The sequence below is a fragment of the Bombina bombina genome, chromosome 2, assembly GCF_027579735.1.
Source record: "Bombina bombina isolate aBomBom1 chromosome 2, aBomBom1.pri, whole genome shotgun sequence".
NCBI lineage: Eukaryota > Metazoa > Chordata > Amphibia > Anura > Bombinatoridae > Bombina > Bombina bombina.
In genome coordinates this window covers 907,054,428-907,082,020 of record NC_069500.1, presented here as the reverse complement: position 1 = coordinate 907,082,020, position 27,593 = coordinate 907,054,428, and the positions used below count along the sequence as shown (strand labels likewise).

The 27,593-nt window shown below is 40.7% G+C and overlaps 1 protein-coding gene across 1 annotated transcript in view; it reads right to left on the bottom strand.

The window, feature by feature from the left end:
- Positions 1-27,593, bottom strand: part of LOC128647370 (tyrosine-protein phosphatase non-receptor type 9) — a 258,630-nt gene that overhangs the window by 164,811 nt on the left and 66,226 nt on the right. Inside the window, exons 2-4 of the mRNA XM_053700155.1 lie at positions 9,683-9,823; positions 1,531-1,620; positions 666-790 (exon numbers count right to left, since the gene is read on the bottom strand). Coding sequence (XP_053556130.1) covers positions 666-790; positions 1,531-1,620; positions 9,683-9,823 — 356 coding nt within the window. The remainder of the gene's footprint in view (positions 1-665; positions 791-1,530; positions 1,621-9,682; positions 9,824-27,593) is intronic.

Here is a 27,593-nt window from a genome sequence, read left to right as displayed (position 1 = left end):
CATGTCCCAAACCAGTGTTTATGTTATTTATTTTCCTTCCTTCTTGTCCACACACAGGCCACATGCTTTATCCACCACTTCTATTATCTTATAATCATTAACTGTAAAGAATTGACAACATTTGGGTGCAAGTATGCCACACCGGCGCATCAATCCAGTTTAGTTAATTATATCTTATCTAAGAGAAAGCTTTACACCCAACCAGAATGAAGACTAGAATTTGAATATACATCTTTAAAACAATGGGAACAATCTCTTAATGAATGTTACCTGTGGGAATAGCAGGCTGTCTCAATCCTGCAGTTATAAATCAATATAAAATAGAGCTAAACAGGAAGCACAGGGCTTTAATGTATTTTACCAGAGAGTAAGCATTTTTAATGTAGATATCAATATTACAGGTCAAATAAAAAGTATGCAAGAACGTTTTATTATCCTTGTTGGTGGCCATTTACTATCTAAGCACTTAGTAAAATGTTAAAAAATGACATAGGAATGCAACCGGAAAAAAAGGTGTTTTAGAAAATTTAGCAACAGCATTTCATAAATTTTATGAATATTAATGGTTTTCCCATTTCTCTCCAAAGATCTATTCACTGCCTCCTTATTCGACTGGAAGGATGTAAGTGATCAATCATAACATTTAAAGAGCGTCAATAAATTACCTCTCAATGGCTTTATCCAGCTGATAGATAATAGCCTGCAGAACGGCTTTATGCGTGGTAACATCCGGTCGATGAAGTCTAGCAGTGAACAAAGCTAAGGCAGCTCCATCTGCATCTCTTCCTGGCTAGTAATAGAGAGCGAAAAGCAAATGTATATTTTGTTTGAATGTAAAAGCTTTAAAAAAAATAAAAAAATACCACACATTATGCTAGATTAAAAAGATACAAGACTTCAAGGTTTGTTTTTTGGAATATTTGTATATCTGCATCTGTAAATAGGACTAAATGTAAACAACACTATTTTACATAACTTAGGCAATAATTCCATGGCATAATACAGCTCATGCATGGTAACCTAAAACGTAGTTTGATATTATTTTTAAAACTTTTGTGTGTGTATATATATATATATATATATATATATATATATATATATATATATATATATATATATGTGTGTGTCCCAAAGCCTCTGCTTCGGTGACCATGGGTTTTCAGGTAAAACAGTATGAGAACATGATATTTTCTTATGTTGTAATTTGTCATAAACTGTAAACTACAAGCTCTATACATTTAAAGTAAATCTAACTGGAAGTGCTTGATTGTTTACAACTGATTGATAGCAGCACCTCCTACACAAAAATAGTTTTTTTTTTGTTTTTTTTAAATGTCCCTTTAAATAGCTGAACAGCAGCACTTAACTGAATTCATCAAAATCAGAAGAATGTTTATTTACTTGTAAAACTATAAAAGTATATTTGTATTACCAACAGTAACACCATACTCATACTATTCAATATCCAATCATATTTCTGTTTTGAATCTATGTTTTTTTGTTATCCTATAATAACTTTCAGAAACTTACCAAAACTGTAAATTTGCCACTCAGCAATTCAGAACGCAAAGGTTCCTCATCAGGGTTAATATTATAGATCCCTTCTTTAAGTCTTGTGTTCTGTTGCAAGAAATGAAGAAACACATTAAATAAATTGTAAATAAAAAGATCACATATGGATTTGTTACAATCTATAAATGGAGTCATTTACGTGAAAAGCATATTTGAAAGAAAAAAGTCTGAACATCATTCCTCTAGAAAATAATATAACCTTTACATTATCTATTTACCGTTTGAGAGATATTCATTGGCCACAGAAAAGCAGTTGAAATTGTCCATTCCTGATGATGATGATGTAGAATAAATATTGTTTTTAAAAATAATCCAATGAGGGCTCACTCAGAACGTTAGCAAACAATAGGCATAGAAAGTGAAACAGTAGACTGAGTATCGTGGACAAGTGATTGTTTAGAGCATCTTGGAGAAGTAGCAATTGAAGGAGCCAGTTATTTAGTTGGTACTGCCCAGAATACCTGACCTATTTGGGCACTATATAATTAATGTAATGATATGCATGTTATTCATGGGAAGCTTGATATTTTCCAGGCCGAGATATGCCTTCCGGAATCAGTGATTAAAGAAGCAGATGTAACTAACCAATTTAAAAAACTTAGTCTGTCATCTCCCTTTTATGGTTTAAGACAGAACATGCAATTTTAAGAGAATTGTTGATTTACTTCTGTTAAGTTTACTATATCTTGGTATCCTTTGTTGAAAAGCATACCTAGACAGGCTCAGAAGCAGCAATGCACTACTGTGAGCTAGCTGCTTATTGGCGCCTCTTGCGATTGGTCCACCAGATGTGTTCAGCTAGCTCCCAGTAGTGCATTACTGCTCTGGAGCCATGTGACTAGCCCTTTTACAGGGATTAAAGATTTATTTGCAAGCAGTGGTGCAATAATAGGTGCTCTAAGGCATGAAAGCATTTTCTTTTTGCCTTTGTATGTTCCCTTATGTGGCATATTAAGGTTGAATAAACAAACATAAGATAATCTAAATATCAAAGCGTCAAGCATGTACTTTATATTATTATTACAATTTAGGAAAGCATTAAAGTGAATGTAAAGTTTGATGCTAAAGTGCCCGGTTTTAAAATTTCGATTAAAAACAGGGGCACTTTAATTCATCAAAATTTACATTTCACTCCTGTTGTGAAAAAAACTTACCTTTTAATCTACACAGCAGCTCCAGCTTCCTCCGATCTCACAAGCCATTTCTGATGTCAGAAATGATTGATAGGTCATCCTTCAATCACAGCTTCCCCCCGGGGGGAATCAGTGTCTGATTCAACCCTGTGATTGGAGGAAGCCGGATGCATCATTTTAGACCCAGGAAGAGGCTTTGAAACGGGTGGAGGAAGCTGGAGCTGCTGTGAAGATTAAAAGGTAAGTTTTTTTTTTCACAACACGAGTGAAATGTAAATTTTGATAAATTAAAGTGCCCCTGTTTTTAATCGAAGTTTTAAAAACCTGGCACTTTAGCATCAAAAACAGAATTTATGCTTACCTGATAAATTACTTTCTCCAACGGTGTGTCCGGTCCACGGCGTCATCCTTACTTGTGGGATATTCTCTTCCCCAACAGGAAATGGCAAAGAGTCCCAGCAAAGCTGGTCACATGATCCCTCCTAGGCTCCGCCCACCCCAGTCATTCGACCGACGGACAGGAGGAAATATATATAGGAGAAACCATATGATACCGTGGTGACTGTAGTTAGAGAAAATAGTTCATCAGACCTGATTAAAAAAACCAGGGCGGGCCGTGGACCGGACACACCGTTGGAGAAAGTAATTTATCAGGTAAGCATAAATTCTGTTTTCTCCAACATTGGTGTGTCCGGTCCACTGCGTCATCCTTACTTGTGGGAACCAATACCAAAGTTTTAGGACACGGATGAAGGGAGGGAGCAAATCAGGTCACCTAAACGGAAGGCACCACAGCTTGCAAAACTTTTCTCCCAAAAATAGCCTCCGAAGAATCAAAAGTATCAAATTTGTAAAATTTGGCAAAAGTGTCCTGTGAAGACCAAGTCGCTGCCTTACATATCTGATCAACAGAAGCCTCGTTCTTGAAGGCCCATGTGGAAGCCACAGCCCTAGTGGAGTGAGCTGTGATTCTTTCAGGAGGCTGCCGTCCGGCAGTCTCATAAGCCAATCGGATAATGCTTTGAAGCCAAAAGGAAAGAGAGGTAGAAGTCGCTTTTTGACCTCTCCTTTTACCAGAATAAACAACAAACAAGGAAGATGTTTGTCTGAAATCTTTAGTAGCCTCTAAATAGAACTTTAGAGCACGGACAACGTCCAAATTGTGTAACAAACGTTCCTTCTTTGAAACTGGATTCGGACACAAAGAAGGTACAACTATCTCCTGGTTAATATTTTTGTTAGAAACAACTTTAGGAAGAAAACCAGGCTTAGTACGCAAAACCACCTTATCTGCATGGAACACCAGATAAGGAGGAGAACACTGCAGAGCAGATAACTCTGAAACTCTTCTAGCAGAAGAAATTGCAACCAAAAACAAAACTTTCCAAGATAGTAACTTAATATCTATGGAATGTAAGGGTTCAAACGGAACCCCTTGAAGAACTGAAAGAACTAGATTTAGACTCCAGGGAGGAGTCAAAGGTCTGTAAACAGGCTTGATCCTAACCAGAGCCTGAACAAATGCTTGAACATCTGGCACAGCTGCCAGTCTTTTGTGTAGTAAGACAGATAACGCAGAGATCTGTCCCTTTATAGAACTTGCAGATAATCCTTTCTCCAAACCTTCTTGAAGAAAGGAGAGAATCTTAGGAATTTTTATCTTATTCCATGGGAATCCTTTGGATTCACACCAACAGATATATTTTTTCCATATTTTATGGTAAATTTTTCTAGTTACAGGTTTTCTGGCCTGAACCAGAGTATCTATCACCGAATCTGAAAACCCACGCTTTGATAGAATCAAGCGTTCAATCTCCAAGCCGTCAGTTGGAGGGAGACCAGATTTGGGTGTTCGAATGGACCTTGAACAAGGAGGTCCTGTCTCAAAGGTAGCTTCCATGGTGGAGCCGATGACATATTCACCAGGTCTGCATACCAAGTCCTGCGTGGCCACGCAGGAGCTATCAAGATCACCGAGGCCCTCTCCTGATTGATCCTGGCTACCAGCCTGGGAATGAGAGGAAACGGTGGGAATACGTAAGCTAGGTTGAAAGTCCAAGGAGCTACTAGTGCATCTACTAGAGTCGCCTTGGGATCCCTGGATCTGGACCCGTAGCAAGGAACCTTGAAGTTCTGACGAGACGCCATCAGATCCATGTCTGGAATGCCCCATAATTGAGTTATTTCGGCAAAGATTTCCGGATGGAGTTCCCACTCCCCCGGATGAAATGTCTGACGACTCAGAAAATTCGCTTCCCTATTTTCCACTCCTGGGATGTGGATCGCAGACAAGTGGCAGGAGTGATCCTCCGCCCATTGAATTATTTTGGTCACTTCTTTCATCGCCAGGGAACTCTTTGTTCCCCCTTGATGATTGATATAAGCAACAGTCGTCATGTTGTCTGATTGGAACCTTATGAATTTGGCCTTTGCTAGTTGAGGCCAAGCTCTGAGAGCATTGAATATCGCTCTCAGTTCCAGAATGTTTATCGGGAGAAGAGACTCTTCCCGAGACCATAGACCCTGAGCTTTCAGGGATTCCCAGACCGCACCCCAGCCCACTAGACTGGCGTCGGTCGTGACAATGACCCACTCTGGCCTGCGGAAGCTCATTCCCTGGGACAGATGGTCCAGGGTCAGCCACCAACGGAGTGAATCTCTGGTCTTTTGATCTACTTGAATCATTGGAGACAAGTCTGTATAATCCCCATTCCACTGTTTGAGCATGCACAGTTGTAATGGTATTAGATGAATTTGTGCAAAAGGAACTATTGTCCATTGTTGCAACCATCAATCCTATTACTTCCATGCACTGCGCTATGGAAGGACGAGGAACAGAATGAAGCACTTGACAAGAGCTTAGAAGTTTTGATTTTCTGACCTCTGTCAGAAAAATCCTCATTTCTAAGGAATCTATTATTGTTCCCAAGAAGGGAACTCTTGTTGACGGGGACAGAGAACTCTTTTCTTTGTTCACCTTCCATCCGTGAGATGTGAGAAAGGCTAGAACGATGTCCGTATGAGCCTTTGCCTTTGACAGGGACGACGCTTGTATTAGAATGTCGTCCAAGTAAGGTACTACTGCAATGCCCCTCGGTCTTAGAACCGCTAGAAGGGACCCTAGCACCTTTGTGAAAATCCTTGGAGCAGTGGCTAATCCGAATGGAAGAGCCACAAACTGGTAATGTTTGTCCAGAAAAGCGAACCTTAGGAACTGATGATGTTCCATGTGGATAGGGATATGTAGGTACGCATCCTTTAGATCCACGGTAGTCATAAATTGACTTTCCTGGATGGTGGGTAGAATCGTTCGAATAGTTTCCATTTTGAACGATGGTACCCTGAGAAATTTGTTTAGGATCTTCAAATCCAAAATTGGTCTGAACGTTCCCTCTTTTTTGGGAACTACGAACAGATTGGAATAAAATCCCATTCCTTGTTCCTTTATTGGAACTGGGTGTATCACTCCCATCTTTAACAGGTCTTCTACACAATGTAAGAATGCCTGTCTCATTATTTGGTTTGAGGATAAGTGAGACTTGTGGAACCTTCCCCTTGGGTGTAGTTCCTTGAATTCCAGGAGATAACCTTGAGAAACTATTTCTAGCGCCCAAGGATCCTGAACATCTCTTGCCCAAGCCTGAGCAAAGAGAGAGAGTCTGCCCCCCACCAGATCCGGTCCCGGATCGGGGGCTACTCCTTCATGCTGTCTTGTTAGCAGTGGCAGGCTTCTTGGCCTGCTTACCTTTGTTCCAGCCTTGCATTGGTTTCCAGGCTGGTTTGGGTTGTGAGGCATTACCCTCTTGCTTAGAGGATGCAGAATTAGAGGCTGGTCCATTTCTGCGAAAAGGACGAAAATTAGGCTTATTTTTAGCCTTAAAAGACCTATCCTGTGGAAGGGCGTGGCCCTTTCCCCCAGTGATGTCTGAAATAATCTCTTTCAAATCAGGTCCAAATAAAGTTTTACCTTTGAAAGGAATGTTAAGTAATTTTGTCTTGGGTGACACATCCGCTGACCAAGACTTTAGCCAAAGCGCTCTGCGCGCCACAATAGCAAACCCTGAATTTTTCGCCACTAATTTTGCTAATTGCAAAGCGGCATCTAAAATAAAAGAGTTAGCCAATTTAAGTGCGTGAACTCTGTCCATAACCTCCTCATATGGAGTTTCTCTACTGAGCGACTTTTCTAGTTCCTCGAACCAGAACCACGCTGCCGTAGTGACAGGAACAATGCATGAAATTGGTTGTAGAAGGTAGCCTTGCTGTACAAAAATCTTTTTAAGCAAACCTTCCAATTTTTTATCCATAGGATCTTTGAAAGCACAACTATCTTCGATAGGAATAGTAGTGCGTTTGTTTAGAGTAGAAACTGCCCCCTCGACCTTGGGGACTGTCTGCCATAAGTCTTTTCTGGGGTCGACCATAGGAAATAATTTCTTAAATATAGGGGGAGGAACAAAAGGTATGCCGGGCTTTTCCCACTCTTTATTTACTATGTCCGCCACCCGCTTGGGTATAGGAAAAGAGTCGGGGGGCACCGGAACCTCTAGGAACCTGTCCATCTTGCATAATTTCTCTGGAATGACCAAATTGTCACAATCATCCAGAGTAGATAACACCTCCTTAAGCAGTGCGCGGAGATGTTCTAATTTAAATGTCACAACATCAGGTTCAGCTTGATGAGAAATTTTTCCTGAATCTGAAATTTCTCCCTCAGACAAAACCTCCCTCATGGCCGCTTCAGATTGGTGTGAGGGTATGACAGAACAATTATCATCAGCGTCCTCTTGCTCTTCAGTGTTTAAAACAGAGCAATCGCGCTTTCTCTGATAAGTAGGCATTTTGGATAAAAGATTTGCTATGGAGTTATCCATTACAGCCGTTAATTGTTGCATGGTAATAAGTATTGGCGCACTAGATGTACTAGGAGCCTCCTGCATGGGCAAAACTGGTGTAGACACAGTAGGAGATGATGTAGTATGTTTACTCCCCTCATTTAAGGAATCATCTTGGGCAATATCATTATTTGTGGCAGTACTGTCCTTACTTTGTTTGGACGCTATGGCACAATTATCACATAAATTTAAATGGGGAGACACATTGGCTTTCATACATATAGAACATAGCTTATCTGAAGGTACAGACATGTTAAACAGGCTTAAACTTGTCAACAATGCACAAAAAACGTTTTAAAATAAAACCGTTACTGTCACTTTAAATTTCAAACAGAAACACTTTATTACTGAATATGTGAAAAAGTATGAAGGAATTGTTCAAAAATTACCAAATTTTCACCACAGTGTCTTAAAGCATTAAAAGTATTGCACACCAAATTTCAGAGCTTTAACCCTTAAAATAACGGAACCTGAGCCGTTTTTCAATTTAACCCCTATACAGTCCCAGATACAGTCTTTGCTAAGACCCAACCAAGCCCTGAGGGGAATACGATACCAAATGATGCCTTCTAAAAGCTTTTTCAGAGATTCTTAGATCCTCACACATGCATCTGCATGCCCTGCTCTCAAAAAACAACTGCGCATTAGTGGCGCGAAAACGAGGCTCAGTCTATGACTAGAAAGGCCCCCTGACTGAAAAAGGTGTCCAATACAGTGCCTGCCGTTTTATAAACATTCCCCAAGATTATAAATGTCAATTGTTAGCCTAAATTTGAATAATATGCAAATAAAGCAATCGATTTAGCCCATAAAAATGTCTACCAGTTTTTTAGCCCATAATAAGCCCTTTATTCTGTTTGTTTTTGACTAAGAAAATGGATTACCGGTCCCCATGAGGGGAAATGACAGCCTTCCAGCATTACACAGTCTTGTTAGAAATATGTCTAGTCATACCTTAAGCAGAAAAGTCTGCCGTTTCCCCCAACTGAAGTTACTTCATCTCAACAGTCCTATGTGGAAACAGCAATCGATTTTAGTTACTGTCTGCTAAAATCATCTTCCTCTTACAAACAGAAATCTTCATCCTTTTCTGTTTCAGAGTAAATAGTACATACCAGCACTATTTTAAAATAACAAACTCTTGATAGTAGAATAAAAAACTACAACTAAACACCACAAACTCTTAACCATCTCCGTGGAGATGTTGCCTGTGCAACGGCAAAGAGAATGACTGGGGTGGGCGGAGCCTAGGAGGGATCATGTGACCAGCTTTGCTGGGACTCTTTGCCATTTCCTGTTGGGGAAGAGAATATCCCACAAGTAAGGATGACGCCGTGGACCGGACACACCAATGTTGGAGAAATTTACATTCACTTTAACGTAGCTAAAATTAGTTAGGAATTGTTCTATTCATTTAAAGACACTGACAGTGAGGAAGACGAGAGCTTTACTTGAACTAAGCCCACTATATGCTTATTTCTCCTGGTATCCTTTGCTTAAAAGAATACCTAGGTAGACTCAGCTAGCTGCTGATTGATGGCTGCACATATATGTCTATTGTTATTGGCTTACCAATATGTTCAGCTAGATCCCCGTAGTGCATTGTTGCTCATTTAAATAAAAATGCTAGTCTTGGAGGAATACATTTATTATTTTTAAGTCTCCACAGCTGATGATGCTCTGCAATAGGAAATATAATTTGACCTATTTACTGATGCACTGCTCAGTTCTGCATAACCCGTTGCCACTTAAGTTAAATAAATAAAATAATCCTTTATGAAGATCATGCCCAAGCCACATTCTCTGAACACTAATCACAGGCATGGCACAAAACCAGTATTTAGTGTCACTCACAAAAAAACTGTATCAAAGTTAAAATATATATAAAAACACAACACACAAAACATTTACATTTTACAAATCAGTCTTGTGTTTAAAAAATACAATACATTAAATATGCCTAGAAAATCAGTTACTAAATATTAAACAAAAACTAGTGCTAATTGAGAGGAATGTTGAACAACTGCATGTCAAATGCTATTCTGTAATTATAAACCAAGAGCGTCTGATAAATCTACTTACTCTGTATGCTTGAAATAAATCAATTGCTCTAGAAACATCAAACTTCCGAGCCATTAAAAATTTCACAGCAGTGTTTGGAGGCACAGAAACCACTTGTGGTTGTTCCCGATTTTTCAGCTCTGCCAGAAATTCTTCTATTGCCTGTCAATAAAGAAGAAAAATGCATGGTAAGTACCTTACACAATATTACTGTAGACTAACAACACCACTGATTAATCCCTTTCACCATATGGATGTGGGTACTATGTCCAGTACTTTGCTCAGCGTACTGTGTTGACGTAGTACCTATATTCAAAGCTATGTCACGGGTTGGGGTCCTGTTGTCAGTTTGGACAGTGGGAGCTGCAACCTAGAGGCAGAAGAAATCTACCTTCATATGGTAAAAGAGCATTGATTAAGCTTGTTACCATATGAAGTCAGATTCATGATTGTCACAGTGACATTGTAACTATCTTTGTGATGAGGCCAGTGGGAGAAAGGAGGGTGCAGCCCATTATGGGAGGGGAGACGGGATGGGTGGGTCTCTACACTACAGCAAAAAATCATGTGGGGTGGGACCCTACACTACAGGAAAACAAGAGATCAGAGTGGGGAGGGTGAGGTCACAACACTAAAGAGAAGAAAAGTGTAGGGGGGGGGGGGGAATACTGTAAGTTGTTACTGGCAAAACAACAGTGGGAGGGAGCAGTCAGGGAAGTGGGAGAGTAAGGGTGAATCCTTACACCAAGAAAAAAAAATGTATTTTTTTATAAAGGTAGAGATCAGGGGTTGGGAGGTGTTACGTGGGGAAGACTTATACTGCAGTGGATATCTCCCTTAAAGGGACACTCAGGTTTTATTAAATGTTCATGATTCAGATACAGCATGTCATTTTAAACAACTTTCCAATTTACTACCATTAAAAAAAATGTGCACAGTCTTTTATATTTACATTTTTTTGAGTCACCAGCTCCTACTGAGCATGTGCAAGAACTCAGACTATACGTATATGTATTTGTGATTGGCTGATTGCTATCACATGGTACAGGGGGAGTGGAAATATACATAACTTTGAAATGTGTTAGAAAAGAATCTACTACTCATTTGAAATTCAGAGTAAATGCTATTGCATTGTCTTATCTTGCATTTGTTGATAATGCAAATCTACTGTATTTACTGGTCGTTTAACAGCCAACTGAAACCCCTTCACTACCAGGAATTTCAGAAGTGTGGTGAACTGCTGCAATTAGCAGCCTTCTTATTACCAAAAAACAATGACAAAGCCATGCATGTCTGCTATTTCTAAGCAAATGGGATCCCAGAGAAGCTTTTACAACCATTAGCCACATGAATGCTTTTGTATGGCAGGGCAACTTTTTTTTTCCATAGGTAAATAAAAAAAACAAATGCTCTTTCCAGTACTTTGGGCAAGTTCTTCTCTGAAATTTCAAGTAGTGAAAGGGTTAAATAAATTAAACAATGTCAGGCCTTGAATGTTTCGGTTAGGCAATAAAATAGAAGTATGATACAATTTGCTAATGCAGTCTACAAAACAAAAAGCAATGATTTAGACAGGAAGCACTGATGCATTTTCTGGAATAGCCATTTTCTGAATACAACAGACAAACATCCATTTTTGTGTAAAACCTCAATAGACCATAGCGCTGCGGAATCTGTTGGCGCTCTACAAATAACCGATAATAGACTACCACTCAAACAAAAGAACTACACATAAATTGACCAGGAAATTTAAGAAACATCATTGAAAAAGGAATATCAATTACATTTAAAGGGACATAAAGGTGAAGATTAAACTTTCATGGGGTTTAAAGTTTACAATAAAATGCTGTAACAAAAACAAAAAAAAGTACAATAAAACAAAATTACATTACAAGCTATTTTAAGTCTGCTGAAGTTGTGTTATTGAATATACACATTTTTTGTCTGCTACGTTTTGAACAGTCTTATCATACCCTGCCTTTTTTTGATATTTCAGAAATGCGCATAGTCTGCAGAAAGAAACTGTGGGTTCTTCACAGGAATGGAGCAGAAACCGATAGGTTAGCATAGAATGAGTTAAAGGGACATCATGGCATAAGCATATGACTACAGCGATTCATACATTCATATACATTTATGGTTGCCTTTCATTCAGGAATGCACTTTTAGCATTTTAACCTAAAAGGTAAAAACCATTAACCTTGCATGATGATTGGGTTATATATATATATATTCTAATTTACTACAGTAAATAACTTCTGCACATATTTAAATATTTTTTCAAGTCACTCAAGTAAGTTCAAAAAAGCAGCTTTATTTCAGTGAGCAAAAACACTTTTTGTATATGCATTGCCACTTAGGGCATATTAGTAACAGTTATCTAAGCCATTGCATGCTTGTGTCCCTTCCTTCCTTTCAGCCTCTGCACAGACTTCTCACCATCATCCCCAAATCTAAGCCAAGTGAGCTGCAGCCTAAACAACTAGAAGGAATGAGAGGCAGCCAGATTTGCAGAAAATGCACCCCTGCAATGGAACGGTTTGTAAGGAAGAAGGAAAAAATGAACAACAAACATAACTGAGGCTTTGTGAATTGGAATTAAGATGACACTGGTCTTAAGAAGACTGTTTCTGCTCCGGCACCACCATGTGATATGTGGTCACCCGGCAGTGTGTGTATATATCTACTCTTATCTTAGCTTATCTATAGCTGGTACGCGCGGCCACAAAATTTCAGAATAGGTGGGGATACCACATGCTAAATCAACAATTTCAAATGCCAATATAAGGGTAAAGGAGCTACTTGTAAACAATTTAATACACTCCAGCAGGTAAAGTGGATCATTGGGAACAAATTAAAGGGTAGAAATTTTTTGAGTAAACTGTCCCTTTAAGCAGCATACTTAGACTTCCCAAGTGCCGCGATAGGCCGCCTACCCAGCCATTTAAGAGCTACAGCATAGTGTAAAGCATGGGATCACTAACCAGGTACTAACATTAAGTAGATATGCACCCACCCTTCAACCGAAGCGTAACTGTTGGCACTGCATGAGGGTTTTAACCGGGAGGTGAAGGTCAGTTAGTACAATGTGCTGAGGGCCTGGAACCCCCGAATTTAGTCACAGGGATTCATTTTTGTGGCGCAAAGGACAACTGGGAAAATAGAGTTCTGCTTTAATGGAATACTTTCATTATATCATTCTAAAGTATTCTCCAGTTTAAAAAACAAACAGACTTTTTAAGTCTGTGATTCAGATACAGCACACAATTTTACAACTTTCCAATTTAGGTCTATTGTTTAATTTGCTTCCGCTCTTTTTTTCTTGGTATCCTTTAAGTAGCAGCAATGAATGACTGGGAGCTATACGAGGAGCACATCCAGTGAGCCAATGACAAGAGGCATATATATGTGCATTGCACAGCCACCAATCACCAGCTAGCTCCTAAGTAAGTGCCAACCTAGGTATGCTTTTCAATTAAGGATACCAAGAGAATGAAGCAATTTAGATAATAGAACTAATTAGAAACTAGTTAACAATTACATGCTTTATCTGAATCATGAAAGTATCATTTTGACTTTACTGTCCCTTTTAGCGATCATACCTAAATTCAAATAAAAAAAAACAATGTCCCTTTAAATACATAATGAAATATTACACTCCTGAGAGGAAGATATACAGCAAGCCAACCAACAATGGGATACGTACAAAGCCCCCACCAACTGTCGGCCATGATCTACACATAGCACAGGAAAGCACCTGGTTCGTGACTTTTATTAAATGTATTCTCATAAGTACATAAAACACACCAATGAATAAGAGCATTATACTATTACACTGTACTGCAATGGCTACTTCATGTAAAAGGTATTTTAAAATATATGATCGATTTTTTAAATGGGTATTTAAGTGATGAATAAACCTAGATTTTCTGGTCTGACTTGTGGAGGCCTGTACCTGCCCAGTCATAGAGCTGTTCCTACAGATGAGCTATAAATGTTTAGGTATGTATTAACATATCTTCCCTTAAACCACATGTTTCCTCAACATTATTCATGGGAAAATCTCTCTCTCTCTTTCTCTCTCTATATATACAGTCATATGCAAAAGATTAGGCACCCCTGACAATTTCCATGATTTTCATTTATAAAAAATAATTGGGTGTTTGGATCAGCAATTTCATTTTGATCCATCAAATAACTGAAGGACACAGTAATGTTTCAGTAGTGAAATGAGGTTTATTGGATCAACAGAAAATGTGCAATATGCATCAAAACTGAATTAGACAGGTGCATAAATTTGGGCACTCTTGTCATTTTGTTGATTTGAATACCAGTAACTACCTAGAACTGATTAATTGAAACACACAATTGGTTTGGTGAGCCCATTAAGCCTTGAACTTCATAGACAGGTGCATCCAATCATGAGAAAAGGTATTTAAGGTGGCCAATTGCAAGTTGTTGTACTCTTTGACTCTCCTCTGAAGAGTGGCAACATGGGGGCCTTAAAACAACTCTCAAATGACCTAAAATCAAAGATTGTTCAAAATTATGGTTTAGGTGAAGACTACAAAAAGGAAATGTGTGCTTACATGATAAATTTATTTCTTTTACGATATGACAAGTCCACGGATTTCATCCTTACTTATGGGTTTACGCCTCCTGTTTAGCAGGAAGTGGCAAAGAGCACCACAGCAGAGCTGTATATATAGCTCCTCCCTTCCCTCCCACTTCAGTCATTCGACCGAAGTTAGGAAGAGAATGGAAAAACCAAAGGTGCAGAGGTGACTGAAGTTTAACAAAAATAACTACCTGTCTTGGAAATGACAGGGTGGGCAGTGGACTTGTCATATAGTAAAATAAATAAATTTATCAGGTAAGCATAAATTTCCTTTTCTTTTACAAGATATGACGAGTCCACGGATTTCATCCTTACTTATGGGATACAATACCAAAGTTATAGGACACGGATGAAAGGGAGGGAAAAGACAGGAACCTAAACGGAAGGCACCACTGCTTGAAGAACCTTTCTCCCAAAACCAGCCTCAGAAGAAGAAAAATTATCAAATTTGGAAAAAGTGTGAAGAGACGACCAAGTTGCAGCCTTGCAAACCTGTTCAACAGAAGCATTGTTTTTAAATGCCCATGAGGAAGCCACAGCCCTAGTAGAATGAGCCGTAATTCTTTCAGGAGGCTGCTGTCCAGCAGTCTCATATGCCAGACGGATGATACTCTTCAGCCAAAAAGAAAGAGGTAGCCATAGCTTTCTGGCCCCTACGCTTTCCAGAAAAAACAATGAATAATGAAGATGAATGACGAAAATCCTTAGTCGCCTGCAAGTAAAACTTCAGGGCACGGACCACGTCCAAATTATGTAACAGACGCTCCTTCTTAGAAGAAGGGTTAGGACAAAAGGAACGAACAACAAATTTCCTGATTAATATTTTTGTTAGAAACAATCTTAGGAAGGAAACCAGGGTTGGTACGTAAAACCACCTTATCAGAGTGGAAAATAAGATAAGGCGAGTCACATTGTAACGCAGAAAGCTCGGAAACTCTACGAGCTGAAGAAATAGCAACCAAAAATAAAACCTTCCAAGATAACAACTTAACATCTATGGAATGCATGGGTTCAAACAGAACCCCTTGAAGAACATTAAGAACTAAATTCAAACTCCAGGGTGGAGCAATTGGTCTATACACAGGCATGATTCTGGTCAAAGCCTGACAAAAAGACTGAACGTTTGGAACATCTGCCAAACGCTTGTGTAGTAAAATCGACAAAGCAGAAATATGTCCTTTTAAGGAACTTGCCGATAACCCCTTCTCCAATCCTTCTTGGAGAAAATATAAAATCCTGGGAATCCTAACTACTCCATGAGTAGCCCTTGGATTCGCACCAACAAAGATATTTACGCCATATCTTATGGTAGATCTTTCTAGTGACAGGCTTACGTGCCTGAATCAAAGTATCAATGACCGAATCAGAGAACCCACGCTTAGATAAAATCAAGCATTCAATCTCCAAGCAGTCAGCTGCAGAGAAACTAGATTCGGATGTTGGAAGGGTCCCTGAATGAGAAGGTCCTGCCTCAATGGAAGCTTCCACGGCGGCAGAGAGGACATGTCCACTAGATCGGCATACCAAATCCTGCGAAGCCACACAGGTGCGATTAGAATTACCGAAGCCCTCTCCTGTTTGATCCGTGCAATCACCCGGGGAAGGAGAGCAAACGGTGGAAACGCATAAGCTAGGTTGAACGACCAAGGCACTGCCAAGGCATCTATCAGTTCGGCCTGAGAATCGATGGACCTGGATCCGTATCTTGGCATTCTGACGAGACGCCATCAGATCCAATTATGGTCTGCCCCATCTGAGAATCAGAGTGGCAAAGACCTCCGGATGGAGTTCCCACTTTCCCGGATGAAACGTCTGTCTGCTTAAAAAGTCAGCTTTCCAGTTGTCCGCCCATCGAATTATCTTGGATACTTCTGTCATCGCTAAGGAACTCCTTGTTCCTCCCTGATGATTGATGTAAGCCCCAGTCATGATGTTGTCCGACTGAAAACTGATGAATTTGGCTACGCCTGAAGCGCATTGAATATTGCTCTCAATTCCAGAATATTGATTGGAAGTAGAGACTCCGACTGAGTCCACACACCCTGAGCCTTCAGGGAATTCCAGACTGCACCCCAACCTAGTAAAGTGGCGTCCGTTGTCACTATCACCCATGAGCATCTGCGGAAGCACGTCCCTTGGGACAGATGATCCGGAGACAACCACCAAAGAAGAGAGTCTCTTGTCTCCTGATCCAGATCTATCTGAGGAGACAAATTTGCATAATCTCCATTCCACTGCCTGAGCATGCTCAGTTGTAGTGGTCTGAGATGAAAATGAGCAAACGGAATGATGTCCATTGCCGCCACCATCAATCCAATTACCTCCATGCACTGAGCAACTGATGGCTGAGGATTGGACTGAAGAGCTCGGCAAGTATTCAGAATCTTTAACTTTCTGACCTCCGTCAAGAAAATTTTCATGGATATGGAATCTATTAGAGTTCCCAAGAAGGGAACCCTTGTCTGTGGAATTAATTAACTCTTTTCTAGATTCACCTTCCACCCGTGAGTCCTCAGAAAGGACAGAACCATATCTGTATGAGACTTTGACAGATGGTAAGACGACGCCTGGATCAGAATATCATCCAGATAAGGTGCCACTGCAATGCCCCGTGCCATGAGAACCGCCAGCAGTGACCCTAGAACCTTTGTGAAGATCCTGTGTGCTGTGGCCAACCCGAAGGGAAGAGCCACAAACTGAAAATGTTTGTCCACAAAGGCAAACATTAGGAACTGGTGATGATCCTTGTGGATGGGAATATGAAGATATGCATCCTTCAAGTCCACGGTAGTCATATATTGACCCTCCTGGATCAATGGCAGAATTGTTCGAATAGTCTCCATCTTGAAGGATGGGACTCTTAGAAACTTGTTTAGACTTTTTAGATCTAAAATAGGTTGAAGCATGCCCTCTTTTTTGGGACCATGAAAAGATTTGAGTAAAACCCCTGCCCCTGTTCCAGTCTTGGAACAGGACGAATTACTCCCATAGTAGAGAGGTCTTTTACACAACATAAGAACGCCTCTCTTTATCTGGTCTACCGACAATCGTGAAAGAAGAAACCTCCCCCTTGGGAGAGAATCTTTGAATACCAGTTGATACCCTTGGGACACAATTTTCAGTGTCCAGGGGTCCTGAACATCTCTTACCCAAGCCTGGGCAAAGAGAGAAAGTCTGCCCCCTACTAGATCCGGTCTCGGATCGGGGGCGTCCCATCATGCTGTCTTGGTAGCAGCAGCGGGCTTCTTGGGTTGTTTACCCTTGTTCCAAGCCTGGTTGGGTCTCCAGACGGACTTGGCCTGAGCAAAATTCCCTTCCTGTTTAGCGGAAGAAGAGGAAGAAGAGGGGACTCCTTTAAAGTTCCGAAAGGAACGAAAATGATTTTGTTTACCCCCTTAGTTTAGCAATTCTATCCTGAGGTAGGAGATGACCCTTACCTCCCGTAATGTCAGAAATGATTTCTTTCAAGTCAGGCCCGAACAGGGTCTTTCCTTTGAAAGGAATAGCCAACAGCTTTGACTTAGAGGACACACTTCAGCAGACCAAGATTTTAACGATAACGCTCTAAAATGGCAAATCCGGCATTCTTAGCCGCCAATTTGGCAATCTGAAAGGCGGCATCCGTGATAAAAGAATCAGCCAGCTTAAGAGCCTTAATTCTATCTAAAATATCCTCTAAAAAAGTCTCAGTCTTAAGAGACTCATCTAAGGTATCAAAACAGAAGGCCGCCGCAGTGGTAACTGGTACAATGCAGGCCGTCTGTTGTAAAAGGAAACCCTGATGAATAAACAACTTCTTTAGAAGACCCTCCAATTTCTTATCCATAGGGTCTTTGAAAGCACAACTGTCCTCAATAGGAATAGTTGTACGCTTAACCAGGGTAGATATAGCTCCCTCCACCTTAGGGAATGTTTGCCAAGAGTCCCGAACAGTGTCAGATATTCTTAAAATTAGGAGAAGGTGAGAACGGGATACCCGGTCTGTCCCATTCCCTCGTAATAATCTCAGAGATTCTCTTAGGAACCGGAAAAACATCAGAGTAAGCAGGTACCTCTAAGTATTTGTCCATCTTACACAATTTCTCTGGTGGTACCACAATAGAGTCAGTGTCATCCAGAGTCGCTAAAACCTCCCGAAGTAACAGGCGGATGTGTTCAAGCTTAAATCTAAAGGACATGACGTCCGAGTCCTTCTGAGGTAACACTTCCCGAATCGGAAAGTTCCCCCTCAGACAGAAGTTCCCTAACCCCGAATTCAGATCCCTGTGAAGGTACATCGGAAATAGCCAACAAAGCATCAGAGGTCTCAGTATTCAAATTGACTTCTGTCCTGCTGCGTTTGTCCTGTAACACTGGCAACTTAGATAACACCTCTGTAAGGGTAGATGACATAACTGCAGCCATATCCTGCAGAATAAATGAAGTAGACGCGGTTGAAGAACCCGGCGTTGCTTGAGTGGGCGTTAAAGGTTGTGACGCTTGGGGAGAAATTGGCGGCAAACCCAGATTCTCCTCAGACTGAGAATCATCCTTAGACACACTTTCCTTAAATAAAATCTGCTCTTTACATTGTAAGGCCCTTTCAGTACACGAGGGACAAAAAGTAAGAGGGTTCTTTCCTCAAGTTCAGACATGTTAGACTAGCAATAATAGTCTGTCTTTACTTGATATATTGACCTCTGAAGTCAAAACATATACTAAAAAAGAAAAAAAAAATTACCTAAAAAGTGTACTGCGCCTTTAAATAATAAAAGCGCAACAATTTTTCTGTTATCTCAAAAAACAACATTTGCAGCAATAAAAAATGTCCTTATATGTCCAAATTAGCTAAACAATATTGCACCGCTTGTTTGGATATGGTATATAACAATTTATATCACTTTTATCAGTTATATAAAAAATTTTTTTAACAATTCAGGCCCCTGCACCTCACCACAGCTCTGCTGCGGCACCTACCTGCCCCAGAGTACACTGATTCTGCGAAAGTAGCGATCCTTCGTTTACAAATTTAACATAGGCCCCACCGGAGCTTAGGACTTTGCTGCCTATTTGGATGAAATACTGCGCGGCTGAGCGTGCGAAATTAGGGCCCGCCCACCAGGGGCGTAACTCGAGCCGTCTAAAAAAACCACATGGGAAGCAAAATAACAGGTCGGTCCCAAATAAAGTGTTAAAGCCATGTGTCCCTCTAACATATGTCCTCAATGAAAAGCTGCCATAATAGTCGTTCTTTTCTCAGGCCAGTTATAGAGATATAACAAGACAGCCCTTAGACAGCAACCGCATCTCCCAGCGTCTAGCCCATATTGAATACACATAATAGAAACATAGCAATCAATATAAAAAGGAAATTTATGTTTACCTGATAAATTGATTTCTTCTACGATATGACGAGTCCACGGATTTCATCCTTACTTGTGGGATATTATCCTCCTGCTAACAGGAAGTGGCAAAGAGCACCACAGCAGAGCTGTATATATAGCTCCTCCCTTCCCCTCCACCACCAGTCATTCGACCGAAGGTTATAGGAAGAGAAAGGAAAAGCTAAAAGGTGCAGAGGTGACTGAAGTTATAAATAATAAAAAACAATCTGTCTAAAATTGACAGGGAGGGCCGTGGACTTGTCGTATCGTAGAAGAAATCAAATTTATCAGGTAAGCATAAATTTCCTTTTCTTCTACAAGATACGACGAGTCCAAGGATTTCATCCTTACTTGTGGGATACAATACCAAAGCAACAGGACACGGATAAAAGGGAGGGACAAGACAGAGACCTAAACGGAAGGCACCACTGTTTGAAGAACTTTTCTCCCAAAAAAAGTATGAAGGGACGACCAAGTTTTTAAAGCCCATGTGGAAGCCACAGCCCTAGTGGAATGAGCCGTAATTCTTTCAGGAGGCTGCTGTCTAGCAGTCTCATATGCCAGGCGAATGATACTTCCCAGCCAAAAAGTAAGAGAGGTAGCCGTAGCTTTCTGACCCCTACGCTTTCCAGAATAAACAATGAAGATGATTGACGGAAATCCTTAGTTGCCTGTAAGTAAAACTTTAAGGCACGGACCACGTCCAAGTTATGTAACAGACGCTCCTTCTTGGAAGAAGGATTAGGACACAATGAAGGAACAATATTTTCCTGATTAATATTCTTATTCGAAACAACCTTAGGAAGAAATCCAGGTTTGGTGCGTAAAACCACCTTATCAGAATGAAAAATGAGAAGGCGAATCACACTAACGCTGAAAGCTCAGAAACTCGTCGAGCAGAAGAAATAGCAACCAAAAACAGAACTTTCCAAGATAATAATTTTATATCTATGGAATGAAAAGGTTCAAACGGAACCCCTTGAAGAATTCTAAGAACTAAATTCAAACTCCAGGGTGGAGTAATTGGTCTAAATACAGGCTTAATTTTGGTTAGAGCCTGACAAAAAGACTGAACATCTGGCACATCTGCCAAACGTTTGTGAAACAAAATAGACAACGCAGAAATTTGTCCCTTTAAGGAACTAGCTGATAAGCCTTTCTCCAATCCCTCTTGGAGAAAACACAGAATCCTAGGAATCCTAACTTTACTCCACAAGTAGCCCTTGGATTCACACCAATAAAGATATTTACGCCATATCTTATGATAGATCTTTCTAGTGACAGGCTTTCTAGCCTGTATCAAAGTACTGATAACAGAAACAGAGAATCCTCGCTTCGATAAAATCAAGCGTTCAATTTGGATGTTGGAAAGTAAGTTTCCACGGTGGTAGGGAAGACATGTCCACTAGATCCGCATACCAAGTCCTGCGTGGCCACGCAGGCGCTATCAGGATCACCAAAGCTCTGGAAGGAGAGGAAACGGTGGAAACACATAAGCTAGGCTGAACGACCAAGGCACTGCCAAGGCCTATCAGTTCGGCCTGGGGATCCCTCAACCTGGATCCGTATCTTGGAAGCTTGGCATTCTGTTGAGATGCCATCAGATCCAATTCTGGTTTGCCCCATCGGAGAATCAGAGGCAAATACATCCGGGTGGAGTTTCCACTCCCCCGGATGAAAAGTCTGTCTGCTCAGAAAATCCGCCTCCAAGTTCTCTACTCCTGGGATGTGGATTGCTGACAGATGACAAAAGTGGGCCTCCGCCCAATGGATTATCTTGGATACCTCTCTCATCGCTAAGGAACTCCTTGTTCCCCCCTGATGATTGATATAGGCCACAGTCGTGTTGTTGTCCGACTGGAATCTGATGAATTTGGCCGAAGCCAACTGAGGCCACGCCTGAAGCGCATTGAATATTGCTCTCAGTTCCAGAATATTGATTGGAAGTAGAGACTCCACCTGAGTCCAGACACCCTGAGCCTTCAGGGAATTCCAGACTGCACCCCAGCCCAGAAGGCTGGCGTCCGTTGTCACTATCACCCACGAGGGTCTGAGGAAGCAAGTCCCCTGGGACAGATGATCCAGCGACAACCACCAAAGAAGAGAATCTCTGGTTTCTTGATCTAGATTTATCTGAGGAGATAAATCCGCGAAATCCCCATTCCACTGTCAGAGTATGCACAGCTGCAGCGGTCTGAGATGAAAGCGAGAAAACAGAATGAAGTCCATTGCCGCTACCATTAATCCGATTACCTCCATACACTGAGCCACTGATGGCCGAGGAATGGACTGAAGTGCTTGGCAAGTATTTAGAACCTTTGACTTTCTGACCTCCGTCAGAAATATTTTCATGGCTACCGAGTAATCAGAGTTCCCAAGAAAGGAACCCTCGTCTGTGGGACAAGTGAACTCTTCTCTATGTTCACCTTCCAGCCGTGAGTTCTCAGAAAAGACAGCACTGTGTCCGTGTGAGATTTTGTCAGATGATATGTTGACGCCTGGATCAGAATATCGTCCAGATAAGGCGCCACCGCTATGCCTCGCGGTCTGAGAACCACCAAAAATAGACCCTAGAACCTTTGTGAAGATTCTGGGTGCTGTGGCCAACCCGAAAGGAAGAGCCACGAACTGATAATGTTTGTCCAAGAAGGCAAACTTTAGAAACTGATGATGATCCTTGTGGATAGGAATATGAAGGTAAGCATCCTTCAAGTCCACGGTAGTCATATATTGACCCTCCTGGATCATTGGTAAAATTGTTCGAATTGTCTCCATCTTGAATGATGGAACTCTTAGAAATTTGTTTAGACACTTGAGGTCTAAGAAGGGTCTGAACGTTCCCTCTTTTTTGGGAACCACAAATAGGTTTGAGTAAAACCCCTGTCCCAATCTTGGAACTAGACAAATCACTCCCATGGTAAAAAGGTCTTTTACACAGTGTAAGAACGCCTCTCTTTATCTGGTTTGCAGATAATTTTGAAAGATGAAATCTCCCTCTTGGGAGAAAATCCTTGAATTCCAATTGATAACCGTGGGTCACTATTTCTAGTGCCCAGGGGTCCTGAACATCTCCTGCCCAAGCCTGGGCAAAGAAAGAGAGAGTCTGCCCCCTACTAGATCCGGTCCCGGATCGGGGGCCGCCCCTTCATGCTGTCTTAGTAGCAGCAGCAGCAGGCTTTTTGGATTGTTTACCTTTATTCCAGTTCTGGTTGGGTCTCCAGACTGACTTAGATTGGGTAAAATTTCCTTCCTGCTTTGTAGCAGAAGAGAAAGCTGAGGGTCCTCCTTTAAAGTTCCAAAAGAAACGAAAATTATTTTGTTTACCCCTCATCTAAACAGACTTATCCTGAGGTAGGGCATGGCCTTTACCTCCTGTAATGTCAGAAATGATTCCCTTCAATTCAGGCCCAAAGAGGGTATTATCTTTAAAAGGAATAGCTAAAAGCTTAGTTTTTGACGAGACATCAGCAGACCAAGATTTGAGCCACAATGCTCTACGTGCTAGAATAGCAAATCCAGCATTCTTCTGCTGCAGTAGTTACTGGGACAATGCAAGCCGTAGGTTGTAAAAGAAACCCCTGATTAACAAATAATTTCTTTAGTAGACCCTCTAACTTCTTATCCATAGGGTCTTTGAAAGCACAACTGTCCTCAATGGGTATGGTTGTACGCTTAGCTATGGTAGATATAGCTCCCTCCACCTTAGGGACCATTTGCCATGAGTCCCGAATGGTGTCTGATATGGGAAACATTTTCTTAAAATTAGGAGGGGGAGAAAACTGTATACCTGGTCTATCCCATTCCTTTCTTATCATTTCCGAAATTCTCTTAGGAACCGGAAAAACATCAGTGTAAGTGGGTACTTATAGATATTTATCCATTTTACACAATTTCTCTGGTGGAATTACAATAGGGTCACAATCATCCAAAGTTGCTAAAACCTCCCTAAGCAACAGGCGGAGGTGTTCAAGCTTAAATTTAAAGGACATAGCGTCCGAATCTGTCTGAGGTAAAATATTCCCTTGAATCTGAAATTTCACCCTCGGACAGTAATTCCCTGACCCCCAACTCAGAACACTGTGAGGGTACATCGGAAATAGCTAATAAAGCATCAGAGGATTCAGTATATACATTAATCCCTGACCTACTGTGTTTACCCTGCAACACTGGTAATTTAGATAATACCTCTGTAAGGGTAGTTGACATAACTGCAGCCATCTCCTGCAGAGTAAAAGAATTAGACGCACTAGAAGTACTTGGCATCGCTTGTGTGGGCGTTAATGGTTGTGACACTTGGGGAGAATTGGATGGCATATCCTGATTCTCTTCAGACTGAGAATCATCCTTAGGCACACTTTCCTGACCTAATATAGGGCCTTTACAATGTAAGGCTCTTTCAGTACAAAAGTTACACAATGTTAGAGGAGGTTGCACAATAGCTTCTAAACACATAGAACAATGAGACTCCTCAATGTCGGACATTTTGAACAGACTAGTAATAAACCACAAAAGTCGTTTAAACACTTACTTAGTTATTGCTTAAAATAAACTTTTGAAAAAACGTGTACTGCGCCTTTAAGAAAGAAAAAGTGAACAATTTTTCCAAAATGCTTAAATAACATTAAATTAACTCCAAATTTAACTTTAAAATCGTTGGTTCATCCAAAAATTACTGCACCCAGAAGGGCAGAATTAAGGCTCTTAAAGTATTTAGGTACTTCGAAACAACTTTCCAACACTCCAGACCAGTTTGCACAATCCAGGAGCCATCGGAGTTACTGCTTGCTGCTGCCTAGCCTGAAGGAAGTGCGCATCTGAGCGAGCGAAAATAAGTTCCACCCCCTTAAGGTCGATGCCGGATTAGGCCCAAACACAACCGCATGGGAAAGCGGTTTTACACCTAAGTTATTCACAACACAGTATAACCCCTCAAACACACCATTAACCAAATAGGTTTTAATGCCAAAAATAAAAACGGAATGTATCGTTTTTCTTTGCCTCTCCCATGTCACAAAATGCCCATATAAAGTCAACCATTTATAAATAAAATCTAGGGACTCCAGTAATACCCCTCTTGTTAAAATAGGATTACTGCTTACGCCATTCCCATTCAGGGAAATAAATGCCAGCCAGTTCTGATATACCAAGTCTCCTCAGAATAAAAAGGCTGCACATACCTTAATGCTGCTTGTAGCATGAAACCGGTCTCCACACTGAAGATGTCTCATGGTTACCTTCAGAAGTCTTGTGGGAACCAGCATGGATCTTAGTTACAACTGCTAAGATCATCAACCTCAGGGCAGAAATCTTCCATATCCCCCTGAGGAAAATAGTACTCACCGGTACCATTTAAAATAAACTTCTTGGTTGAAGAAACTAAAACTAACACCTCACTTTACCATGTCTTCCTAGTATAACACAGGCAAAGAGAATGACTGGGGGTGGAGGGGAAGGGAGGAGTTATATATACACAGCTCTGCTGTGGTGCTCTTTGCCACTTCCGGTGAGCAGGAGGATAATATCCCACAAGTAAGTATTAAATCCGTGGACTTGTCGTATCTTGTAGAAGAAATTGATAATAGGAGTAAATTAGAAAGTTGCTTAAAATTGCCTGCTCTATCTGAATCATGAAAGAAAACATTTGGGTTCAGTGTCCCTTTAAGGCCACAGTGCTGTTTTTTTTTTTGCAACACACTACGGAACTTCAATTCCATTAAAGGTATAGGAAAGTCAAAACTAAACTTGTATGATTCCGATAGAGCATTTAATTTTAAGACACTTTTAAATTCACTTCTATTTTCAAATGTGCTTTGTTCTATTGGTATCCCTTGTTGGAAAAGAATACGCACATATATACTAGTGGGAGCTGCTGCTAATTGGTGCCTGCACACATTTGTCGTTTGTGATAGGTTAACTAGATGTGTTCATTTAGCTGCTAGTAGTGCAATGCTGTTCCTTCAGCAAAGGATAACAAGAGAACAAAGCAAATTTGATAATGTGTAAGTAAATTGGAAAGTTATTTAAAATTGTATGTTTTCCAAATCAGGAACGAAAATTTTGGGGTTTTCTGTCCCTTTAAATAATGTAAACTTAATCTCAGATTTAAAGGACCTTAATCAAAATGGGATATTTTCAGATGCCTACATTGTGTGATATATTTAAAGTAAATATATGCTGAAGATTATGTAGTCAAAATAAATATTAACTTGAGTATACAGGTATATATTCCCAAATCCAGAATTCTAAAAATGCAAACATTCTAAAATAATCAAAAACTTAAAAAAACATAATTTATGCTTACCTGATAAATTTATTTCTCTTGTGATGTATCGAGTCCACGGATTCATCCATACTTGTGGGATATTCTCCTTCCTAACAGGAAGTGGCAAAGAGCACCCACAGCAGAGCTGTCTATATAGCTCCTCCCTTAGCTCCGCCCCTCCAGTCATTCGACCGAAGGCTAGGAAGAAAAAGGAGAAACTATAGGGTGCAGAGGTGACTGAAGTTTTTTAAAATAAAAATATACTGCCTGTCTTAAATAAACAGGGCGGGCCGTGGACTCGATACATCACAAGAGAAAACAGAATTTATGTTTACCTGATAAATTACTTTCTCCAACGGTGTGTCCGGTCCACGGCGTCATCCTTACTTGTGGGATATTCTCTTCCCCAACAGGAAATGGCAAAGAGCCCAGCAAAGCTGGTCACATGATCCCTCCTAGGCTCCGCCTACCCCAGTCATTCGACCGACGTTAAGGAGGAATATTTGCATAGGAGAAACCATATGTTACCGTGGTGACTGTAGTTAAAGAAAATAAAATATCAGACCTGATTAAAAAAACCAGGGCGGGCCGTGGACCGGACACACCGTTGGAGAAAGTAATTTATCAGGTAAACATAAATTCTGTTTTCTCCAACATAGGTGTGTCCGGTCCACGGCGTCATCCTTACTTGTGGGAACCAATACCAAAGCTTTAGGACACGGATGAAGGGAGGGAGCAAATCAGGTCACCTAAATGGAAGGCACCACGGCTTGCAAAACCTTTCTCCCAAAAATAGCCTCAGAAGAAGCAAAAGTATCAAATTTGTAAAATTTAGAAAAAGTGTGCAGTGAAGACCAAGTCGCTGCCTTACATATCTGATCAACAGAAGCCTCGTTCTTGAAGGCCCATGTGGAAGCCACAGCCCTAGTGGAGTGAGCTGTGATTCTTTCAGGAGGCTGCCGTCCGGCAGTCTCATAAGCCAATCGGATAATGCTTTTAATCCAGAAGGAGAGAGAGGTAGAAGTTGCTTTTTGACCTCTCCTTTTACCAGAATAAACAACAAACAGAGACAAAGTTTGTCTGAAATCCTTAGTAGCTGCTAAGTAAAATTTGAGAGCACGAACCACATCCAAGTTGTGCAACAAACGTTCCTTCTTTGAAACTGGATTAGGACACAAAGAAGGCACAACTATCTCCTGGTTAATGTTTTTGTTAGAAACAACTTTTGGAAGAAAACCAGGTTTAGTACGCAAAACCACCTTATCTGCATGGAACTCCAGATAAGGAGAAGAACACTGCAGAGCAGATAATTCTGAAACTCTTCTAGCAGAAGAAATTGCAACCAAAAACAAAACTTTCCAAGATAATAACTTAATATCAACGGAATGTAAGGGTTCAAACGGAACCCCCTGAAGAACTGAAAGAACTAGGTTGAGACTCCAAGGAGGAGTCAAAATTTTGTAAACAGGCTTGATTCTAACCAGAGCCTGAACAAAGGCTAGAACATCTGGCACAGCTGCCAGCTTTTTGTGAAGTAACACAGACAAGGCAGAAATCTGTCCCATCAAGGAACTTGCAGATAATCCTTTTTCCAATCCTTCTCGAAGGAAGGATAGACTCTTAGGAATCTTAACCTTGTCCCAAGGGAATCCTGCAGATTCACACCAACAGATATACCAAATTATGTGG